This window comes from Toxotes jaculatrix, chromosome 1, assembly GCF_017976425.1.
Source record: "Toxotes jaculatrix isolate fToxJac2 chromosome 1, fToxJac2.pri, whole genome shotgun sequence".
In the NCBI taxonomy this organism is placed as follows: domain Eukaryota; kingdom Metazoa; phylum Chordata; class Actinopteri; family Toxotidae; genus Toxotes; species Toxotes jaculatrix.
In genome coordinates, this window is record NC_054394.1 from 1,221,334 (window position 1) to 1,244,814 (window position 23,481).

At 43.5% G+C, this 23,481-nt stretch overlaps 1 protein-coding gene and 1 long non-coding RNA gene across 2 annotated transcripts in view; one reads left to right on the forward strand and one right to left on the reverse strand.

Annotated features, from left to right (window-relative positions):
* The window catches only part of ccdc102a (coiled-coil domain containing 102A), a 48,580-nt gene that overhangs the window by 22,385 nt on the left and 2,714 nt on the right, over positions 1 to 23,481 (reverse strand). The window contains exons 2-3 of the mRNA XM_041042096.1: positions 3,033 to 3,504; positions 1,828 to 2,229 (exon numbers count right to left, since the gene is read on the reverse strand). Of these exons, the coding sequence (XP_040898030.1) occupies positions 1,828 to 2,229; positions 3,033 to 3,395 (765 nt within the window). The 5' untranslated portion in view covers positions 3,396 to 3,504. The remainder of the gene's footprint in view (positions 1 to 1,827; positions 2,230 to 3,032; positions 3,505 to 23,481) is intronic.
* LOC121184447 lies at positions 15,900 to 18,375 on the forward strand. The gene is made up of 3 exons (XR_005894297.1): positions 15,900 to 15,910; positions 17,786 to 18,047; positions 18,208 to 18,375. It is a non-coding gene; the product is annotated as an uncharacterized LOC121184447 (long non-coding RNA).

Below are 23,481 nucleotides of genomic sequence, written 5' to 3' on the forward strand. Positions count from 1 at the left end.
CCTTCTGTCCCCAGTGGAAATCAGGCCCTTGCCAGTGGCAGTGACTCTTAAAAGCCAGTATCAAAAAATAAATGTGATCCCAAATGATTTACACCTTATGAGCGGGGACACGTCCCCACCAGCTTTTGAGAGGACATAAACGGACGCTAATGTTGTTGCACATTTAAAAACTTTTCCTGGACAACACCTTTGCAGAAACTCTGAAACTGACATTAATGATGTTAGTGTGCTAAAACTACAGTTAGAAACAAGGGAATAAACATGGTACATAAACAAACAAGAAAAACTAGCTGCACGACTGTAGGTCCAAGTCCAGGAGAGAGAGAGAGACTGGACAGGAATATCAGACAGTTTTCAGATCAGTTAGAGGCCAAGCTGAACACAAACACACACAGGCTACATCCACACAGAGTGGGTACATCTGTTTCTAGCAAGCTTACAGCTGGAGTCTGTTCAGCAGGTATGTAAGCTGTGTGGAGGACAAACTGTCCAACAGTCAAATTTGTATGAATGGCACAAAGCGAAAATTCACTTTGTTTCCTTTTGAATTCATCCAACCAAACTCATCACCAGCTCTAACTTCTAAAGCTATTAATGCTCATCTCTGGTGAAGGGACAGGAGACATTCAACAGAGTGGCTGTAACTCTGATTAGAGACCAGGAGTCCTGACATCACATCCAGGCTACTTAAGGCTTTCACAGGGTTTGTTTCTCTGGTCTCTCTGGAAAGGTTAAACATATTCCTGCTGTCTGTAATTACTGGTTTCCAAGTTCACATCAACATCCAAGTCATGACTACGAGAGTTAATGTGCCTCAAAGTTCTGTGTATAAGAAAACAACCATGGACAGGTCACATCAGCCAAAGTCAAATTCATTCAAGCTAATTAAACCTAATTATAATGGATAAAGTGCTTTATTGCCAATGGACAATATATTTAACCCTCACAACCAACAATCCTTCAAATATCTAGAGTTGACCAGTGATGTCAACGCACTGATGCTGCACACTGAACTCTTTCCCACCTCCTCCATCCATCCCATGTGATATGACTGCAGCTCCTATCAGTCAGGCTGCTGATGTCTAACTCACAGTGGTTACTTTCAGTACTTTGAGTCCTCAGACAAGTCTGAATTCTTCTTGTGTGTCAGTGTGAACGAGGCAAGCAGCAGGCCAGGCCCGGGTTTGTAAAGAACCAGATCTGCTTTAGGTTTACGATGGTCCGCACAGAACATGCTGACAGAGACAAAGTACTGTAGCATCACAGAGCCCTCAGGGATCAGCAGGCATGATGAGTGTGTGTGTGTGTTCCTAGGTAGCCACATTGCTAGTGTCTCTTAAATAGGACAACCCCCAAATCACACGTACTCTTGGTGAGCGATCTAACAGGGTTTGATTTTATCAGCTTAGCAGAGACACACCAGCTGGGCCGGCCTACATTCACTGAGGCTCAGGGTCACATTGTCCACGTAGCAGCAGAGGACATGAGCTCTCTGATATCAGGGAGACAGTCACTCCATTCCTTATCTGCACAGCCGGATCTATCATCGCCCTGGTAGCTCTACAGGAAAGATCAGGGGATCTCCGAAGTCTCTAGGATTCAAACTTCATGACAATCCGTCACTCTGGACCAAAGTGGTGGACTGACTGACTGACCAACAGAGAGACTGAGGTTGCCACCCCTGCAGCCATGTGTGTTAAAAACCACAGGGGACCTTTAACACAAGCAGTTATATCTAAACTAATAATATTTTCCATCATCCATGCTGCAGACTGACTGATACATGTTTCTGTTCTCAGGCGTGTGTCGTCAAAAACATTCACTTACCTTTTGCTGATCTAGCTTTTGTCTGTCCAAGTCCACGTCCCTTACTGGTTCGGGTTCTGGAGACCCAGGCGGTGCCTCCCCAACCCTTTCCAGCTTGCTGTCATTGTGAACCTGAGAGGAAGAGGAGGAGGAAGCGGTGGATGAGGGAGGGATAGATGGGGAGGAGGAGGAAGAAGGGGAAGCACCACAATGGTGTGCGGGGGAGTAAGAGGGGGAAGTGGCGGATGGAGGAGGGGCTGTGTGGTCGCCACGGAGATGCAGCGTCTGCTGCCGTAGCGTTTCATTCTCTGACGCGAGTTCCTGCCGCTCCCGCCGAACGCTGGTCAACTCCTTGGTGAGGGTGTCCAGCCGCTGTCTCAGCTGACGAACCTCGTCACGTGCTCGGTTGCGCTCCGCACGCACCTGAGAAACACAGACGACACTGTTTGATACAACTTATCCAAACGAATCAGTCCCAGGCCCACTGGTTTCCCTGGAGACGTAAAGCTTTAAAAACAAGTCATCACCACAAAGTTTCATTTTTAGAAAACACCTTCCTAAAAATTCCTAAAACAGCTGGACACTGTGGTTTTTTCCAAACGCTGGTCAAATAGGAGGAGATGATGATGACTTACTAGAGAACAGACTGGAAGATACTATAGTAGTGAATCATAAAGTAATGAGTAGATTATAGTAAATACATTGGAAACCTGCTGTCTCTGATTTGCTGTTAGAGAAGTGATTGTGAGATAATGAACAGGTAATGAGGGACTACTCAGTAACCACTCTGGATGATGTATCACTTTATTTTCGGGGTGCGCAGCAGGAGTAACGTTTTCACTCAGTCATCATCATCATTCAACTCATGACTTCACAGCTATCTGGGGGTTTAAAAGCTAGTGAGAGAGATAGCAAGAGGATCTTGGGTACAGATTATTTTGTGAAGCAACTGGTTTGATTTGAACCATGTTTATTTCTTTGTTAATCTTAAATATCTTCTTTGCTTTGTTTTTGGTTATATTTAATGAGTTATTTATTAGTCAAACATATTCTGTGCGTTTTACCTTATTAAATTAAATAATTCTAAATATCAGTATAAAACCTGATACTACTAAAATGTACATATGCTTGAATAGTCTATGAATGAGATTTTGTAACATCTCTGTAGATAGCAATTCACAGCTGTTCAGCATTTTCTCTCCTGGCTTCAGTAACTAGTTGCCCACCTTGCTCCACTTCTCTCTCCAGTTGGCGGTGCAGTCGGACCACCACCTCATGGTCTTCTCCATCTGGGCAGCTCGGGCCCTCGCCTCCTCCAGCTCCCTGAGCCTCAGCTCCTCCCTGCTCTCCCAGTCGGCCCCAGCTCCTTCGCCCATGGCTCCGAGGGATCCCAGCCCAAGGCTTCCCAGCCCGGGCGACAGCAGCAGCGGGGGGCTGGAGCTGGGGGTTCCTCCTGTGGGGCTGGGAGTGTGTGTGAGGCTGTCCGGGGACCGGATCCCCCTGTCAGACCCCAAACCCAGGCTGCACAGTATCCCGCCTCCGGACGACTTACCACCGTCAGACAGGTGGGGGCTGGGAGTGTGGTTCATGATGACGGCAGTGGTGTGGGTGAGGACAGTGAGGAGGATGTAGGGGGTGGAGGATTGTGAGCGGGGAGATTCAGGAGGACATCATCTTCTTCTTCAGTCACTGATCAACCTGAAGACAAACAAACAGCAACAGGAAGAAATGCTATCAGAAAAAAATAAAACTTAACACATGCATGTGCATATGATACTCTCATGTGCTTTGGAAATCAGCTCAATTTGAGGATAAAACAATTCAAGGCGGATGGACAAAAATAAAGAATCTAACTTTGGAACATGGAAACAGTCCATGGAAATCACTGACAGACGCACTTGGAGAGGAAAAGCCCTGGTCTGCTCTGTGAACCTAATAAATCCAAAGAGAGGCCGGACAGCTGGTGCACATGACTGAGACTGAAACTACTTCTGCTGATTAATGGGAAGCAGATCTATGTAAAACTAAAACCAAATGAGAACACAAACAGAAACGGGAGACAGGAACAAATCTGAAAGTGCACACTTGCGTGCGTGTGACATATGTCCGAGGATTCTCACTGGACCATTACCCAGTAATTATTCCAGCCAATCAGCCTCAGTGGAAGAAAAAGACCTTAGTGTACAACCTGATACTCTCCTGTTTAACCTTGATCTACCAGGTTCACTTGGACGCTCCGTGATCCTCGATCAGTATTGCCTTTCATTCCCCTTCCAACTACAGACCTTGAGATCGTTGCAACTTGCAGAGACTAAACCCACCACTGAAAGGATGAAAAATCATTGCCACTGATAAAAGACAGGACTGGTATTGTACATCACTAGAACTAGGATCTGACAGCAGCATAATAATAGTTTCCTGAGAATCGTTCAGTGGACACATACATCTGTACATCAGATTTGTCAGCAGAGCCTGGAAATGAACTTTTAACTTGGTAAAAAGCCTTTGAGGCATCCATAAATCTCTCACTTCCTTCAAAAGTCAGTGACATTATAACAAAGCCGCTTCTCAGCCACAGAGGTTGCACTCATAACTTAGCTCGTGTGTTTGGAAACATGACAAATGGGGCCTACCTGCCAGAACCCAAGCCCTGTATGCCTCCTTAGCCTCTGAATGATGTGCAACCACCTTTAATCCACCCTGGCTTAATCGTGTGTGTCTTTACCCGGAGTGAGTAAAGTATGATGTCAACAACTACAGCGCCTGACAGATACAACACATACGCATTTAAGGTGACAACATATCAGTGTTGTCTTTGGAGGTTGTTGTTGGGCCAAAAAAAATCTACTGAAGCAGTTTTAAGCATCACAAATCTTTGCTTCTCTCTGTAATATAAAACCAAATATTTTTAGGGAGAAATAATTTAATAATTTTCCTTTGACACTTACAGTGAGTGGGTCACATCAGCTTGAGGGCTTTAAGTGAACTACACCATATCATAACATGCTGCCCTCACAATGTCCCTACTTCCTTAAGCAAAACATTTATGCACAAAAGATTTAATTAAAAAAATCTTTATGCATTTACTTTCTTGTTTTAGAAATTGGACACATGCATATTTCATATTTTACTTTTATCTTCTTATACTCCACAAATGTTGACTCATATTTTAACACTTTTTAGTAACGTTTTTCTTTATTTCTATCCTATTACTCTCTAGTGTTCAAATAAATCACTTGCAAATATCTAGTTTCTGCTTGTTTTTTTTTTTTAGTGTATCCTAATAAAACACATTTGCGCCGTAACAACTGAAATTTCCCCTCAGGGACGAACTTTGATCTTATCGCCGCGGTCAGAGCCAGGTTTGGGTTGAAAAATCCTGGAGAAAAATACCACTTCAGGCGGTCGTGGAGTTGGCCTCAAACTCTCAGGGCCAAGAAAAGCTCTAGTCCTTCCTGTTTCACTCCCCCTGCCCCCCCCCCTCCTCCACAGAGGAGGCAGAGGAAGTTTCAGAGGAGATCCTGAGCTATGGGAACAACTCACAGGGAACCAGAAGAAAAGAGAGGAAATGGAGCAGGTTTAGAATTAGCAGCTGGCAGCTCAGGGGAGGTTTAACTACTAAAACTTTTTTTCTTTTTTTTTTTTTTTCACCGTTAGCAAAGGCAGCCTCCAACAAACAACATGATGGACATTTAAAGGCGGAATATTCTGAACTATTCCTACACACATCATGAATAACCCGCACTTGATGCATGTTTCCTAATTCTGCCTCGAAGCAGTTTTCAAAGCTAAATGTTTCCCACAATTCACCACAGTCCACCGTGCCACATCAGTCCAGTTGTTGGTAGTAATGCTGGTTGAGTACCAGCATTGTTGGCGACATACTGGACTCATGCAACATGAATAGCCTGTTTGTTGTAATGTATGGGTAAACACCCATCCACCCAATATGAATGCCAGCCCTTGTATGATTATGATATTTTTGACATTCTCAATGTAAATATCAGCATCAGTGAAAAACCCTAAAACATGATATTTGACTGTAAAGTAAAATTGTAATAAACTGTATAAAAAACAGAACAATAGTTTTAGAACAAGGCATGAACACAAAGCAGATGAGCAGTCAGAGCCACAGCACGCTGGCAACAGATGAATCAAATATTTCTATCTGGACCACAAGGTAAACAAAGAGCTACGAGACAAAGCTACTCTGCAGCTCTGTCTCTGTCCTCAGTAAGCTGCATGTCAAAGTCCAGATTCTCCAGTTCATCTCCCAGTCAAACAACAGGACAGTAGCTGACAGTCAAACACACACACACACACATGCATGCATGCACGCACGCACGCACATGCACACGCACACGCACACGCACACGCACACACACACACACGCACAACTAAAACAACACCCTTTTCAAGAAAATTCCTAAATATGGGTCAAAGTATTTGCCATTCAACACAGCGGTATCCTGGACAGCCAACTAGGAATACAACACTGCTAGAAATAAAATATGAAGCGCTTTTTAATGAAAACTTCCTCTCAAACAAAAGAACAAAAAGTCTGCACACACACACACACACACACACACACACACACCACACTGTCGACACTTGAAAAGTAAAACAATGCTTTATTTGGAGAAACCGAGAGATGATAGAAGCAGTCTACCACAAACTGGCAGTGAATGAGGACTTTGTTAATCCTACCAAAGCATTAAACTCCAGGCTGCTCCTCTTTGTCAGTCTCTGTCTCTCAAATCTCAGAGTAAAAGAAGCTGAAGAATAAAAACCATTTTAACAACAGGTTGAAACATTCTTTTCTGTTCTGCTCCCCCAGCTCACGTCCAGCATCACACACAGAAACATTCCACCTGAGCAGCTTTCTCATCTCTGGACCTCTAGATCCACTGACGTGCCAACATTTCAGCTGCTTTCATCTTTCACTCTTCAACTGACGCTTCATCTGCTTCCACATCTTACACATCAAGTGACCCGTCAACCGCTGTCAATACCATTGCACGATACAAAGACGCCCAGTGCTGCCACTGCTTTCATTGTTTAAGCCTTCCCTGACACTTCATCTTCTTTCATCTGTTACATGTCAACCGTCGTTTCGACTGATTGACAGTTTCATCTCATAACTGTACAGACACTGTAAATGTGAGTTTAACTGCTGTGAGTGCTTTAACATCACCTGACCTTTCACTTGCTTTCGTTGCTTACTCCCCAATTGACAGTTCAACTGCTTTTATCTTATACTCATCAAATAAAGAGTCCACCTGCTTTCAGAGATTATTTGTCATGTGATATTTTATGGCTGGATTTGGTTGCAATGCTTTCATTCATTTTTTTTTTTTTACACAGAACTGATGAACTCTCTAAAAAAAAAAAAAAGGCAAACCCCTTCAGTCAATTTACCAAGTCCAGTTGCTCTTGACCCTCACTGACCATGAGATTTCAGGCTGTCCCAGATGAAAGGTGACAATCCTGAAAGAGGCCTGTTGGCAGAGGGTGATGCAAAGAGGACACATCTCATATGCTACTGCAGCCTCTGAAAATCGATTTCAGCGTGTCTTATTTGAGAGCTGGATCAGCGTCAACACCGATGACACTGATCCAGCTCTCAAACAAACTGCGGGCCGCTACGTAACAACGCAGCAAAAGAAAGTTATAACTCATAAAATGTCAAATACATTTTAAAAAATGACACACAAACAGGTGACAAGTTAAAGGAAAAGGCTGAATAAAAAGTGTCAGCCCTTAAAACCCTTAGTATTCCATATATGCTGCAGTGCACTCGATAACAGAGCCTCAAGGGTGGAACAATTGCAAATTCTGAGGAGTGGCATTTCTAAAAAGTCGGATTTTTTTAAAATTAAGAAATGAAGCGGCAGCCAAAGTCCTCTGGGGCTGAAGTGTAAATATCAAGCTTTAGAGAAACTGGTACAGCAGAGAGCATGAGTCATGGCAACACACTGCTATGAAGATGTAAAACTGAAGATAAACCCTAAACATACCATGACCACGCCATGGTATGGTATGGTGTGTGTGTGTGTGTGTGTGTGTGTGTGTGTGTGTGTGTGTGTGTGTGTGTGTGTGTGTGTGTGTGTGTGTGTGTGTGTGTGTGTGGACTTTTTTACAGGAGGAAAGCTCTGAAGACAAAGATTGACTGTCCGTGTCTTAGTGCTGGCCAGGACAAATTGGTCATGTGGTCCTCCCCCTAGTGATAACTCCACTAAGATATGTGGGAGTTTTTCTCTGCAGACACACAAAGACATACACACCATGGCAATGTGATGTTGGTCTGGACGACATGTTCAAATGTCACCGTCCACTCATTCATTTTAATGACACCAGTGATTTGGCTAAAAAAAAAGAAGCTGAAAGAGGCCAAACCTCTGCTGCACGGTAATATCACACTGCACCGTCCAGCCAAACACAGCACACACAGATTCCAGGTAGGTAAACAGCATTCATCGATTCGAAAATCAGCACTGAATCCACTGAATTAATCGAATCGAATCAGGTTAGATCACATTAGATTTGCTACTGAGTGAAGTTACAAATAAGACGGTGGTCTTTAGTAACAACCTAAAAATCACATGAACCTTATTTTTCATCAGCAGCTTGCTCCAGATACTAGAGGCCCTCATTCAGAGCTATCGAGTCGGACTACTATACAATATGGATGTGAAAAAAGTTTAACTGGAAGATTCTCTCCCTCTCTCTCTCTCTCTCTCTCTCTCTCTCTCTCTCACACACACACACACAAACACCTTCACATCAAAGAGACATCATACTGTGTGTTGACACAGTCCTTAGTGACTGTACACTCCCCAGTATTTGAGAGCAAATACTGTCTCACCTTAATGTATTGTGGATAGTGAAACGGTGATTGTGTGAGTGGGTGAAAACATAACGTGTGCACCTGCTTCCTCATGCAGTTATCCAATCAGCCAATCGTGTGGCAGCAGTGTAATGCATAAAATCCTGAATGAGGAAAAATCTAATCTCAGAGACTTTGACTGTGGAATGATTTTTGGTTTGAGTGTTTGTGAAACTGCTGAGTTTAACTCAGAATGGAGCCAAAGACAAAAACAGCTCTGAGGATGGAAACACCTTGTTGATGAGAGAGGTCAGAGGTCAGAGGTCAGACTGGTTGGAGCTGACACAGAGGCTGTGCTAACTCAGATAACCACTCTGTACAACAACAGAAAAGCATCTGAGAATGAAAAACCAGCAGCAGATATACTTGGTTTTGAGGACACAGTATTTCAAACATCCTTGATGAACCATTGGATATCACTTCTTTTAAATATTTATTTGCAGTTGTAGTTATGTGTTACAACCAAAGATGCAGGTTGGTTTAAGTGTTCAGATAGCTATTAAGTTAAACAGACTATCAAAGGTCTGCCTTGTCCTGAGTGCAACTCTGTCTGAGTTGAACACAAATACATAAATAAAAGAAGGAAAAAAGAAAGAAATAGTATTTCATTCACTGTCTCTGTCTCCCTGTTTCTCTCACCAGCTACTCCCTCTCCCGTCTCCAGCCAGAACAGTGACTGATGTCTCTGGCTGAGTAATCAAGCCACCATTTACTCTGGATCAGTTGATCATTAAGCTGATGGATGGGCGCCACGTAACATCTAGCGAGAAGTGAATGGATGGGAGCACAAGCACAAGCAAAGGACATAATCAAATACCGTATAAATACCAGAGTTCACTGACACCACTGACACCCTTTTAAGGAAAAGAGACGTGACAAGAGACGTGAAACTCACAAACACTGAGTGCAAAGTATTTTTGTCGCTGAATTTACATCAAGACAAAGCTGTGAATTCCAGTTAACCCACTGCACTAAAATTTACGAGGCTGGAGGTTAAACTCATGCTGCAGCTTCCACGTCTCATTTCACTCATTTCGCAAGTTGCTTTCAACCTCATTCTTACCTCGATGGCCTGTGTGACTTCGGTTATTTCAGCTGGAGATAAATCACAGAACACAGCCTTTGCTGGCAGTCCAAACACCATTTTCTTCTCTCTCTGTATCCTTTTTTTTTTTTTTGCTACTTCCCAACCTTCCCTCTGCTCTTTCGCTGTCCCCTCTGTCTCTCAGTTTGCTATTTCTCCCTTTTTATTTGCCCAACCTCTGTGTGAACCCCACCCTCTGTCATCACAGGGCCCATTAAATGCACAGCCCAACCAGTGGACCAGGCTCTGGGGTAATAAACTCTTTGACAGAACATCTGCCCTCACTGACCATATGTCACTGACTAATGTTCAACATTACAAACAAATCATCAGACAACACGTGACCCAGTGTTGGGAATCACCACCCCCACCACCACACACATCACTATATTGACTCATTTCACTTGTCAATGCAAATGCCTTCTTATCTTACTGACAGTCGGGGTCTGAGGGGAGAGGTCACGGCCAACACAACAACAACAACAACAACAACAACAACAACAACAACAACAACAACAACAACAACAACAACAACACACACACACACACACACACCATAGGCAACAGAGGGGTTGTGTGTTCATGGTACTGATTGATGTGACTGTGACCATAAAGAGATACAGCATGCTGCTACAAAGGATTTCCCCCAGCGCTCGCCAAACTTTCTGTGTGTGTGTGTCTGTGTGTGTCTGTGTCTGTGTGTCTGTGTGTGTCTGTGTCTGTGCGTGTGTGTGTGCGTGTGCGTGTGTGTCTGTGTGTCTGTGTGTGTCTGCGTCTGTGCGTGTGTGTGTGCGTGTGTGTGTGCGTGTGTGTCTGTGTGTCTGTGTGTCTGTGTGTGTCTGTGTCTGTGCGTGTGTGTGTGCGTGCGCGCGTGCACGCTCTCTTCTCTAAATGAGAAGCAGCTCTGGAAAACTCTCTGGCTCAGTAAGGTTGGCTGGGTCTGCACGGTTCAACCACACGGTGAAAGAAAATCAGAATCACACTGGTCTCTGATTTGCAGGCTTCACTCACTTGTCACAATCTAACGTCCGGTGCTATGGATCAGTACGTGTGTGTGTGTGTGTGTGTGTGTGTGTGTGTGCATGTGAGGAAACGCTCCCCTCTTGGTTTCACTGATTTCTCTGGCATGTTCTGCTGTGACTGTGTCTCTAAATGACTGTTAGAAGGTAAATATATGGCTGCCTGCATCAGCTCGTTTCATGCCGATGAAAGGTTTCTATCTTGACAGCAGATACACACAGCGTTCAGTGTGGAGCCCTGTTTGAAACATGAATGTTGCCTCTCCCTCGTGGCGTGACTGGCTCTGAAGGCTGTGGAGTTGCATCAGTGCAGATGATACAAGGAGAAGGGAATGCATCTCTCTCTGTGAAGCAACCCAGTCTGCAGGTCTAAAGGGACGCTGGGCTGAGAGCAGGAGCGGTAGTGATGCAGTGTGTGAGGAGAAGGCCGCTGCTAAGATTTGTGGTTTCACTCCCTGCGTAGCCTGAACTCCTCCTGCACAGAGGGTGAGCTCCAAAGACTTTGGTGATAGTTCCAAACAACTCTTCTCCAGGACTCCACCACACTTTATTCACCAAATGTGTTTCCATATATCCAGCCAGACTGACTTTGTTATTAGTTGGTATCCATAATTATGAGGACATGGAAGATATCTGAGCATAATCTATTTTTAAAAAAGAGAAACTAGAAATGGAGAGTTAACTTATTTACCCACTAATGGGTTAAGATGAAAGATTGTCTGTGCTAAGGAATATTTTGAAAAGCTGGTTGTACTATCATGTATCTAAGGAGAGCAAAACAACCTCATACACCACGATGATGGAAAGATAGTTGAAAACATCACATGAATAAAAAGCTCAGTGCACTGGAAAAAAGTTCTACAGACTGAGGCTCACACTGGTCTCCACCTCGGTGTGTGTGTGTGTAGCATGGATTTCCACTATATCTAGGACAGACATTCATGCTCCCCACAGGATGAACTGTGCTAATCTTGTCCATGCATTGAAGCATTTCCTCTACTGATAACATACCTGCAATATCACGCTTTAGTGTCGAGTGACTGTATCGCTCACTGTGAATTATCCCTTACAAAATAAATGGGACTCCTGAATCCGTGAATCTATTACTCAAACTGGACTTCCTGGATCAAATTTCAGTGTTTTATCGATAACCAAAGCAAAAACAAAGACAAACACAGCCACTGGACCAACATTAGTTTATCACAGAAGTATCAGAGCGGTGCATTTGGTGTTTGGTCTTTGTCCGAGCTATCAGTATCACCCTCAGAGATCCTGTCTGACAGCGTAGTAATGGAGGAGGCTGTTGCTGTTCTGAACACGAAAAGTTCCACTGTAGGAGCAGTGATACACTCCACACTCTTACAGCTACACTGTTCCAACTTACAAGTTGGCCTTTCAACAGACTCAACTTTAGATCAAGATTGATTTAGTCTCCAGGCTTAAGCTGAGGCTGTCAACACAACACATTGGAGAAATAAGCACAGCATATGTGAGATGACCCATAACAATGACTAATGATAAAAAAATTCACTTGGTATGCAGATGAAAACATCCATTTCTATGAGTGACATGTGTTTGAGGCAGTCTACAAAATGACTGATAGAAGTGAGTCACAGGGTCAGGACAGTAAGGCAATATGTTACAAGCCTTTACTCAGTGAAAAGACGTCCATTCATGCCTGACTCACAGACACAGCAGAGTGGATGAGACAGCCCCAGAGATGAATGGCCATTTTCTGTCACAAAGAGTAGTACCGGACTGATTCTTTTGATATACAGAACAAAGCTTCTAGAGGCCGTCCCATTATATTAAAAATGGCTGACAGTACAATTCTCCAGCTCTAAATGCAAGCCTAATCATTTCAGCTTTGGCTGCAAACGTCTACATCAGACCTCTTCCCTTTCCAAGTCGCAGAAGTTCTTGAAACAGATCCAGTGGGAGATTTCCAAACTTCAAAGCAGAGCTGGAGAATTTGTCCTTTTTTTTTTTTCTAAACTAAAATAACAGAGCTTTTCACAGGAAGGAATCTAGATACGAAGGCTTGTACACAGTCTGCTCTGTGAGACGACCCGTCAAGCAGAATTATCTTAATTATTACATCCAAGAAAAAGATCAGAGATGTTTGAGCTGTAACGATGCGATGAAAGAAAACTGGCAGGTTTTCAGCTGTGACCCCCCCCCCCCTCCTTTACCATACTGAACCCTCTACAGAAAAACTCCCTGAAACATGTTCCCAGTTGTGATGTGTTATGATTTTTCCATTGTTTTAGCTTTGGGAAATCAGTGAGCAGTCAGTGTCGATAAATGAGGTTTTCTCACGTCTAGTGGTGAAGTTAGAAAATCATTTTAACACGACAAAGATGTTGCATTGTTGGAAGAGAAAAAAAAAAAAGAGAAAAGACTATTCCAGCAAAGACTATTCATATTAAAGAGGGATGTGGGTCGTCTGGCTTTAAGGCCGTGGTCAGACAGACATAAACACTGTGTGAAACAAAAGCAGTCATTTGACTTGGATATTTTACTGCCAGCTTCTTTTTGCTTACTCAAGTGTTTGTCCATTTTAAATAATGAAGTAATGGCTCAGCTTCTGTTTCCCTCTGAATAGAGTATGCAGTTAACTACTGAAAGCTGCACGACTTCACTGATGTGGTCAACCTTTTATGTTTTTATAGTTCATCTACTTTTACTGTCAAAGGTTCTAGGTTAGAGTGATGGACGACTGAGAAATGTTCAGGCCACTGATATACAGTGGTCTCAGAGAATCTTCTTCCTGATGCTCTGAGTCCTTTAAAAGCCGTTTGGCAAAATCCAGGTGGGCTGTCATAGGTTTGTTACTCAAGGTGGCTTCCATCTGCCCACTTTATCTTAAAGGTCTGATTGATGTAGTCCTGCTGGGATGGTCGTCCTTCCTGCAGCTTCTCCAGTCTCTGCAGAGGACTTCTGAAGCCCTGTTAGAGTGACCATCAGGTTCTTGGTCACCTCCATGACCAGGGTCATTCCTCAGTTTGCCTGCATGGCCAACGCCATGAAGAGTCCTGGTGGTTCCAAACTCCTTCCATTTCACAACTATTGAGGTCACAGAGCTGGAAACACTCAGGGATTTAGAAATGGTTTTATCCCTTTGCCCTGATCTTTGCCTCACCTCAGTTATATCACAGAGGTCCACACAGAGTTTCTTGGACTTCATGGCTTGGTCTCTGTCCTGACATGCAGTATGAATTGTTGGACCTTATATACACATACACAGGTGCGTGTCTTTCTAAACGATGTCCAATTACTTCAGTTTGCCGCAGCTGTGCTCCAATCAAGTTCTAGACATATCAAGGATAATTAAAGCAAACAGGATGCACCTGACCACAATCTGGAGTGAAACAACAAAGGGTCTGAATACTTTGGTAAATGAGAGAATTCAGGTTTTGACTTTTAATAAATTTGCGAAAAATGCTGAAAAAAGAAAAGAGAAGAAAAGAAAAAAAACAGCTGTGCAGACAGTTTGAGAGCGTGAGAACCCCGGTTTCCATGTGTGATGGTTGCTCCCTCGCCTGCTCATCAGCTGCCCCTGTCAGCATGGCAGCCGATGGTTACCACACCAAACAACTACATGATGATGAGTGTGTGGAGTCCCAGATAGAAAGGGTCAAACAGTGGGTTTGGTCAGCCAAGGACTGCCAAGAGTTATTACAGCTATCAATCACATGACCACATGGGGCTGCTACTTACCCAGTCCATAACCACTACCACAACAAAGAGTGAAGGAAAGAGTGAAGTCTGCTTGTTAGCAGGTCAATAAAAGATATTTAAAGATCTCTTACTGGAAAAGTTGCTCTCAACCTTATTCATTGTATTTGAGACTCAAAACAATTAACCTCATTTTAAAATCCTGAGTCTGAACTGTTTAACGACTGCAGACTCTCCGCTCGAAGTTCACTACCCACACTGTCCACATACATACATACACAAAGGGCCCCAGGTGTTATTGCAGCGGAAGGCTCCACTGTAGCAAATTATACAGTACATTCCTGAGCCATGACTCTCTCTCTCACACACACACACACACACACACTCCTGTGGTTCCACACAGCATACGCCCTACATGCCAATAGAAACTCACACAAACTCACTCACACACTGTACACACACAGAGCTCATAACCAGGCAGCAGTTTCACATGGGGTCAGCTTACAAATGCTACAAAGCTAATCTACACACTCAGGGTTAAAGGCAACAAACAAGTGTGTGCGTGAATGATTTCCAGGACAGAGTCAAAATGTAAAACTGAAACTGTGGGAGCTGAAGAGACAGAGAAAGCAAGTGTCAGTGAGTGTGTGTGTGTGTGTGTGATTGTGTGTGCTCCTTGTCCTTGGGTAGTAGTATCAGTGTGTCAGACTGTCCATCTCAGCACAGGCTGCTGCTGCAGTATCACATTGCCATCATTTATTTAACAGAAATGAGAAAGATGGAGGAGTGAGAAGCAGATAAATGTTAGGTGAAGTCAGGTGATGGAGAGTGAGGAGGAAGATAAATGGGAGCAAAAAGGCAGGGACACACTTTCACTACCTTGGTATGAGGCCTCAGGATCGGATGCAATGAATAGCACAATAGTTTTCAGAACATCTGAGGCAAATCCTTCTTCGAATGTCCCAATCAAAAGAAGAAATCCAGAAAAACAAATCCTCCTCCTTGATCGACAATCCATGAAAATGGTTAGTCCTTCAGCTTTCAGCTGGTCTGAAGGACTAATCAAAGGCAGGAGCTTGGCAATATTCTAATGCACAAACTAAAACAAGAAAGACCTGAGATTCTTTTGCAAAATACATTGAATCAGTCAGTTATTTCCCCAATTAATCACTTCATCGATAAATGATCAGAAAATAAAGAAATCCGTTCATCGCATTTCCTTTCAGTCAACTAACACCGTCTTGTTTTATCTTTAGTCACTATCGCTTCACCTTCATCATCACGGTTATTATGTAAGGTCGTTGAAGCCTTTTCAACATGCCTCAGCTGTTGAGAAAGCAGAGCTAAAAAAAGGTTCATTTCTGCAGGGCACAGTAGCTTCAAAGCCTCCCCCCACCCCCCCCCCCCCCCCCCCCCCCAACTCCGAAAAGCTGAGAGGTTTGCATAATGCATACAATTAGGTAAACAGATGGAGGAACGCAGATCTTTTTCTTCTTCAGTGCAGAAGTTGCTGAGGTGGAGGAGATGATGAAATTCCAGGACAGAGATGGAAAGAGACATCAAGGCAAAGCAGCGCGTATAAAGAGAGGAGAGACAGAGGAGGAGGAGGAGGTTACACCTTCACAATAAAACTTCACGTCTTCCACATGCACTTGCCTAAAAGGCAAAGGCTCAGTGCCAAGTCTGTTATTTCCATTCAGCCGCACTCGGGCCTTGTTTTTAGTTACACTTTGATTAATAAAGCTGCACTGATTAATATTTTGAAGCATGACATTTAACAGTGTAGGTGTCTGTGGATCAGACGTATAAAACCACGTTTATGCTGTCTGAATGGCCTGGGATGACCAGGAATTAGTCTGGCTTTAATCTTTTCTCACAGGGAAGCAGAGCCCACAGCCTGTGTGTGTGTCTGTGTGTGTGACACAGAGGGATGGAGGTGGGTTAACATGCCCTATTGGGGATCAAACCACATTATAAATGCAGGCAAATCAGCCAAACAAGCTTAAACTGCAACATATGGACACATGGGAGCTTACGCAGTCAGTTTAAGACCTTCAAAATGGGGGGAACCACCACCACCACCACCACCACCATCATCACTGTGACCTGAGCAGATCACAGTGATGTGATTGTTCATATTAAAATGTTTTTTTATAGCCAGGGCTTGAGTTTTGTTTTTTTAAGATTTAAGATATTTCCTTACCAAAACTCAGCAGCTTAGAGTGACACGGAACAACCAACCGAGGAGTTTACAGTGAAGTGAGCTTCACAGTCTTTTATTAGTGTAGGGCTGTAAACCCTGCTGTCACGCTGAGTGTGCAGATGAGTGTGTAAGGGCCCTCTCAAGAGCCATTAATTACACATTGCTTTAAGGTTAATTAAGCATTCAAGCAGGTGAGGCAGAAAGGTCAGGCCTGAGCCATACATCACACAGCAAACACGGCCTCTCTCCTCCACATGCTGTTACCATTCCGCTCACATTCACGCTCTGTCATCTAAACCTGATTAAAGCTGTGATTCTAATCACATCTCCACTTTAATGGATGCTCGCACACTGACTGCACTCCATCTCCAAACTGCACATCTCAATGCAGGCCACGTCCTGTAATTTACTCGATTTTCAAACTGACAGTAAACATCTCATCTTGCTTGTTTCACATCCTCCAGGTTTTTTAGGTTATCATTCATCCTGACCGGCTTTTGGGATCCTCACAGCTGGATGCACACACTCATGTTTCTCTTTGCTCTTTGTTATTATTTTTTTTTAAAACAGATTACTGCCTCTAAAAGTGTGAGTTATCTCCTTGGCCGTGTCAGGACATTCCTGATCAATTGTCTGTGTGGAAAAAAAAAAAAAAAAGTACACCTACACAAGTTTTCAGCGTCAATACAACTGTTTTATTATCCCCATCTGAGTCTCTCAGAGAATGTTTGTACAGCATTCGTTTTCATTTAGGTTTTCTTAGTCAAAGAAGACAATCTGCTAAGTCTGCCTGCGTGGCCCTAATGTTACTGTAACATAGACTATTTACCCTGAGTAAGGGAGGTGTTACTGTGATGAAGCAGCAGCACATGAGTCCGAGGTGTCAAATACGTGGTCTTCCTAGAATTTAAGCCCAAGTTGTGTAGAAAGACGTTTCAGCATTCTTACATGAGTTTACCATTTTACGGGCATTACAACTAGAACTGTTTTCACTTTTCTTTGTGAAATGAAGCCTCGCAGTGAGAATGTACTTGTGGTGGTGGTGGTGGTGGGTGGCACAATGTGCAGGGTTTTTCCTGCGTTCAAAATTGCGTGGCGGCCGCCCCCAGCCAGAGCGATTGATATCGCTCAACACAGCGTAAAGCTCCAGCTGTGTTGATTGAGCGACTGATGTCCCTCTGCGGCAGCTACGTATTTTAACTGCAGTTGCAGCGTTGAGCCACTATTGCGGCGCTATATCAACAGCAGTGCACCGGAAAGACCTGAAGCAACTACCGAAGAAGAAACAGATCGACTCGTGTTTTTTCCAGTTTTGTTCCGTTAGTTGGTGCTATTGGCGTCCTGATTTTCCCTGGCGGATGGTACAAACAGGTAAATATCGCTTGTTTTTTTTGCATCCAAGCATGTCGTGTTTATTTAAAAAAAAAAGTTTCCTCCGTGTCAGAGTAACGTTTATGATTTTATCACGCTTCATGTCTGTATCAGAATAAATACAAAAATACTTAATGCATGATGAATTGTTTTGTTTAAGGTGAAGACACCTCTGCGCAACAGACTGAAGGAGAGGCACTTGGATGTCTGTTGTAAGGTGGCCATTGATGGACCAGACCAGGAGGCCTTGGACTACAAGGAGTGCATGAGGAGGTTCTACAGAATGAAAAAGAGGAGGCTGAAATGTTCTCTGTCTGGTTGCGAGATGTGTGGATAAAGTTTACTTTCAATTTAAAGTTGGCACCTGATTTGTGTATGTTCATTTCATTTCATTTTCTACCGCTTAATCCTCTATCAGGGTCACGGGGGAACTGGAGCCTATCCCAGCTGCTTATGGGCGAGAGGCAGGGTACACCCTGGACTGGTCGCCAGTCAATCGCAGGGCTGACACAAAGACAAACAACCACACACGCACACATTCACACCTAAGGGCAATTTAGAGTAGCCAATTCACCTATCCCATACATGTTTTTGGTATTGTGGGAGGAAGCCGGAGTACCCGGAGAGAACCCACGCAGGCACAGGGAGAACATGCAAACTCCACACAGAAGGGTCCAGACCGGGGGATTTGTGTATGTATATAATTTTAATAAATGAATGCTTTAACATGATAATAGTCATATTCTTATTGGAACTCTTAACTTAAAGTATGTTGCCTGTAAAAAAAATTGAATTTACAGAATACATGCACGTCATGGCGCATGGTCAGGATGGTACCACCTCTGCCTCAATTTGAGCCAGGAAAAACCCTGACAATGTGTGACCAGCGTGCATGAAGAGACTCATGCAGCTTTGGACCGTTTCTTCCTCTCTGCCATGACACCTTCTTATTGCAAGTTTCCAGCAGTGCAGACACACGAGTTTGACTTCATTGTTCTGCAGTGTGTAACTGTCAGAAAAAAAAAACCAAAAACATGTCAGCATCACTAAAAGGTACTGATACATTTTACAGTTCCAGTGGTTTGGACCATTTAGAACCAGTTCTCAGCTGGAACTGCTTCTTATTTTATTTCTAGTGCTTATTCACACAAGAGTGAATTAGCCGGCATTGCTGGACGATCCAAAGTCAGATTACACTTTAATCCAGTGACCCAGACCAAATCCTTCAACTGGTTCAGATTTCAGAATTATACTAAATCCTGATGTAAAGCAGACTTAATGTTTCGGAGCAATATCATGAAAATATAATGCTGCAAAAACAGAATAGTCTTAAAAGCGAATACGTGAAAGCATTGTAGCGTGTATTTGGTCAGTGTGTAGCAGTGTAAACTTGCTCAGAAAAAAGTTTACAGACACAGGCGTGAAAAAAACTCAAGCTCATGGTGCATTTGTTACAGCCGTGAAGATGGAGATAAGGATAGAGACACTTTGTGCGATTTCTGAGGCAGATACTCCGTGGGAGCATGTGGGCTCGGTGTTGTCTGAGCACCAACAGAGGCAATTGAGCGTTAAAGCTGAGCAAATCTGTCTGCGACCACACTGGGAGGGGGGGGGGGGGGGGGGGGGGGGGGGGGGGGTCATACACACACACCCACATACCAAGGAGAGCAGCATGGGTATGGGTACAGACACAGGTTATTAATTGCTCTAATAGGAGAAAAATCACTGAGCCTTTCTTCAGTTGCTTAATGTCAGTGACAAAAAAAACTGGCACCACCACAAAGTCCTTTAGTAGCTGTTCTGGAGCTTTTGATCCTATCACATGCTCTTCCTCAGCATTTTAATAACAACGCCATGAAAGCTCCAGTCCTTCTACTAAAATGGACTGTGCGATCAGATCGTTTTGTCAAGAGCTGTTTCCAAGTTAAGGAGTGAACTTTCCATCTCAACATTTTGGCCCAGATCCTGATAAATATTGCACATTTCCTGATGATGAATCCATGTGCATATTCACACTACAGCAAAAATATGTAAAACATTTTATTACCTGCATGCCTACTGGCACACATATAGAAGCATTACTGAGATTGTAAAAGAAAGGAGACCAGTTTTACAGGCTCTCTTCTAACAGCAGGATTGGCACCGCTGGCGCCAAATATTATTAGCTGGTTGAAGCCAGTATCCATAACCTGGCTACTAAGAGGGGACGGATTCCTAGAAATGGTCCAGAAATGTGTCCACCTAAAAGGGAGTACAGGCCTCTGACCTTGACTGTATCTGTATAAATTCAACAGGCGGGACTGAAATGATGAAATGACACCAAGTACATGTGAAAGAGATCATTACCCTCTGACCAGAGACAAACCTGCTGTGCACCTTAAAAACAGAGGCTTGTTGAATGGTTGCTTCATCAGGATAGTGTGTTGGGTGTCACAGCTGATATACACCTATTCAATCTGAAGAAAATGTAGGCCAGTCCAATGAATATGTATTGTATATATATATTGTATGTATGTTATGTATTGCAATTTTTTCAATGCTACTAAATAATGCCAGCAATCTGTGACAACAAGCCAACAGAGCTGACTGAGAAGTTCTGTTCTGAACAGGTGGCTTTTCTCCCACTTTTCTTTAAAAACAAAACATAAAAAAAAAAAACGTGGATCCTGGCTCAACTTCTGCTACAACTATTTTTGTAATCAAATCATCTCACCTCACACCTCATGTGTCAAGCAGAAGTGCCAAAGATTTAACAGTTCCAGCTTCTACATTGTGAGGATTTGCTGCTTTTCCTTCTCTAACATTATAGTAACCTGAAGGTGTTTGGCTTTGGACTGTTAGTTGGACAAGACAAGACAAGACATGACAAGACATTTTTTCACTGTTTTTTGATGTTTCACAAATCACTGGACAAGAAAATCCAATAATCAACAATGGAAATAAGTGAAAATGAAACTGTGTGTTGATGCACTAAATGCTTTGTAATATTTTGTTGTATTTTCAGTGCAAGCTGGTTTTTGACCCCCAGTTTTTGACCCCCAGATGTCCCCTGACTCCACCCACCACAACCATCTGCTGCTCCCATTCGCTACATCTGGAAGACAGATCACCTAGAGGCCACCAGAAGCAACCAATGACGTCATGTGGTGGTTCCGCCCAGCCCAGACAAGAATGCTATGAGCGTTTGTGTGTTTTTTGTTTTTTTTTTGTGTGTGTGTCTGTGTGTGTGTGTGTGTGTTACAGGATAAGTTACGACTTCTTCTTTGTAAACGAAGCCTAGAAAGGGAACGTGTGAGTTCAAGAATTCAGAGGTCAACGCCTGATTGGTCTATGTCAGCAAATGCAAGAAGTCACACGCACATGTGCAAGCAATCAATGAAAAATGCATACTCATACCAAAAAATGCACTTGTCATGAAAACACTGGGTACACACAGAGACAGACACAGGCATTAAAAACATACATTTTATACCCACAAAATACACACCCTAAAATGCAATATCAACACACACACACACACATAAAAACACGCAGCTGCCCGAGAACACACACACTGGTTCAGATATCTGAAAAGCCCATAGTTAAGCCTCAGCGACAGGAGCAGACCAAAGGCATTCCTCTGCTTGCTCTAACTCAAACTCCTGCTGCCAGCCATAATTACCAAGTACTAAACAAACACAGCTAAACATAGACACTCACACACTCTTCCACTCAGATGGAAACACACTCCTTCCAAGAATAAAACACTGCCTACACTCACAATGCAGCCCTCTTTGCTGCGTTCTGTTTGGAGTTTGATAACCCTTTGTGCAACCGGTCAACCCTCAGGCTTTCATCATATGTATTTACACTGGGAAATAAACAGTAGTTACACTGCTGAGTGAAGAAGCCTACGGGGACCTTTATTTAAACGATAATGTCAATTTCACAACAGCATTATAACTTTCCTAAAATAAAAATAACATTTAATGTTCAAATACTTAACCTGCTCTACAATGGACAGTATTGAAATTCATTTTCACTCAAATGATACATATCAACTTTACACTGAATTATGAAATTATGAGTTAGAGTGAACCATCTTACAGGAACAGGGTTCTGGGTCTAAATCTAAGGCCCTGCTGTCTGTGTGGGACAATCTATTTCACAGCCATAGTCTTGATTTGAGCAGCTCAATGTCATCAAACAGAGGAGAGATGAGTCTTCCTCAAAGGTGAGCTCCTGGGAAAGACATGAGAGAGTGCTGTGTCTGTCTCTAGGGAACCATCGTCCCCCCTTCCCTAATCTGTCATTGTTCAGCTATCCAGTGTGGTTGTTACCTCCACCAAGCAGGTTATGTTTTCATCTCAAAATGCTTCCGTAAAACTTTATATGAAAGCAGTTTTCATTAAATCTGTGCGGAGCACATGGCAGGAGGAGCAGAAGAGTAAGGGTACGGATTAAGCTGTTGTAACACAAGCCACTCATGTTAGCCGCTAGAGTTAGCATGCCTGACTAACTGCTTACCTACAATAGTAACCCTGAATTACTCCCAACAACAAAAGTTAATGTATCCCCTCCAGAGTGGAGCTTAAGGGCTGCTCTGATGCAAATACATCTGAAAACAGAAAGAGAGGGAGGAGAGAGGAGAGGAAGCAAGGAGAGAGAGACTGAGAAATTAGAGACAGAAAGGACAGAACAAGTGAACTGAGAGAGTGTAAAAAAAAAAGAGGAGGAGAGCTGCAGAGAAAGGAGATGCTGAGAGTAAAGTAAACAGCATGAAGAGATTGGAATGTGTTTAAGCAGCCGCAGTGACTGAAGGTACACTGTCAGACTGGCACACGGGCTGTCAGCTACACACTAACTGCTTCGAACTGCACCAGAACAAATACGACTGAATTCTTACCACAGCACTTCAGTCCCCCCAGAGTCTAATCTGGTCTTACAGTGGTCTTCCACGGACACAGAGGACACGGTTTGAGCAGATAAGTGATGGGACAGAGAGACGTGTCGGAGCAGACTGAGGTAGCAGAAAGACTTGGCTCCTCTGGCTTGGCCTGAGTTTCACTGGGTGGAGCGACAAATGAAAGGATGTTGATATTCCACACAGGAAGACAGACAAACAAAAGGCCTGCTGGACGCACACAGGCCACAAAGAGCAGACCAAACCATATTTCACATGAGGACCAGCCGTGTTTACCCCCACCCCTCACCCACCCCCCCACCCCCCGACCTGTATAGTTTTCATGGTGGAAAAGGCTCAGAGTCAGTGATGAAACTCTGTTCCACAGAACCAGTGCTCATATAACACCATAACAAGCTTTTGAGCAAATATCTCTTAAGTATAAACACATGAGTGTTTGGTGCCAACTTTGGAAGTTTAGCACCCAGCCCTGAGCCCTGCCTCAGCTCTTCTACTGAGCAGCTCATTGGTCAACCGACAGACTATCATTCA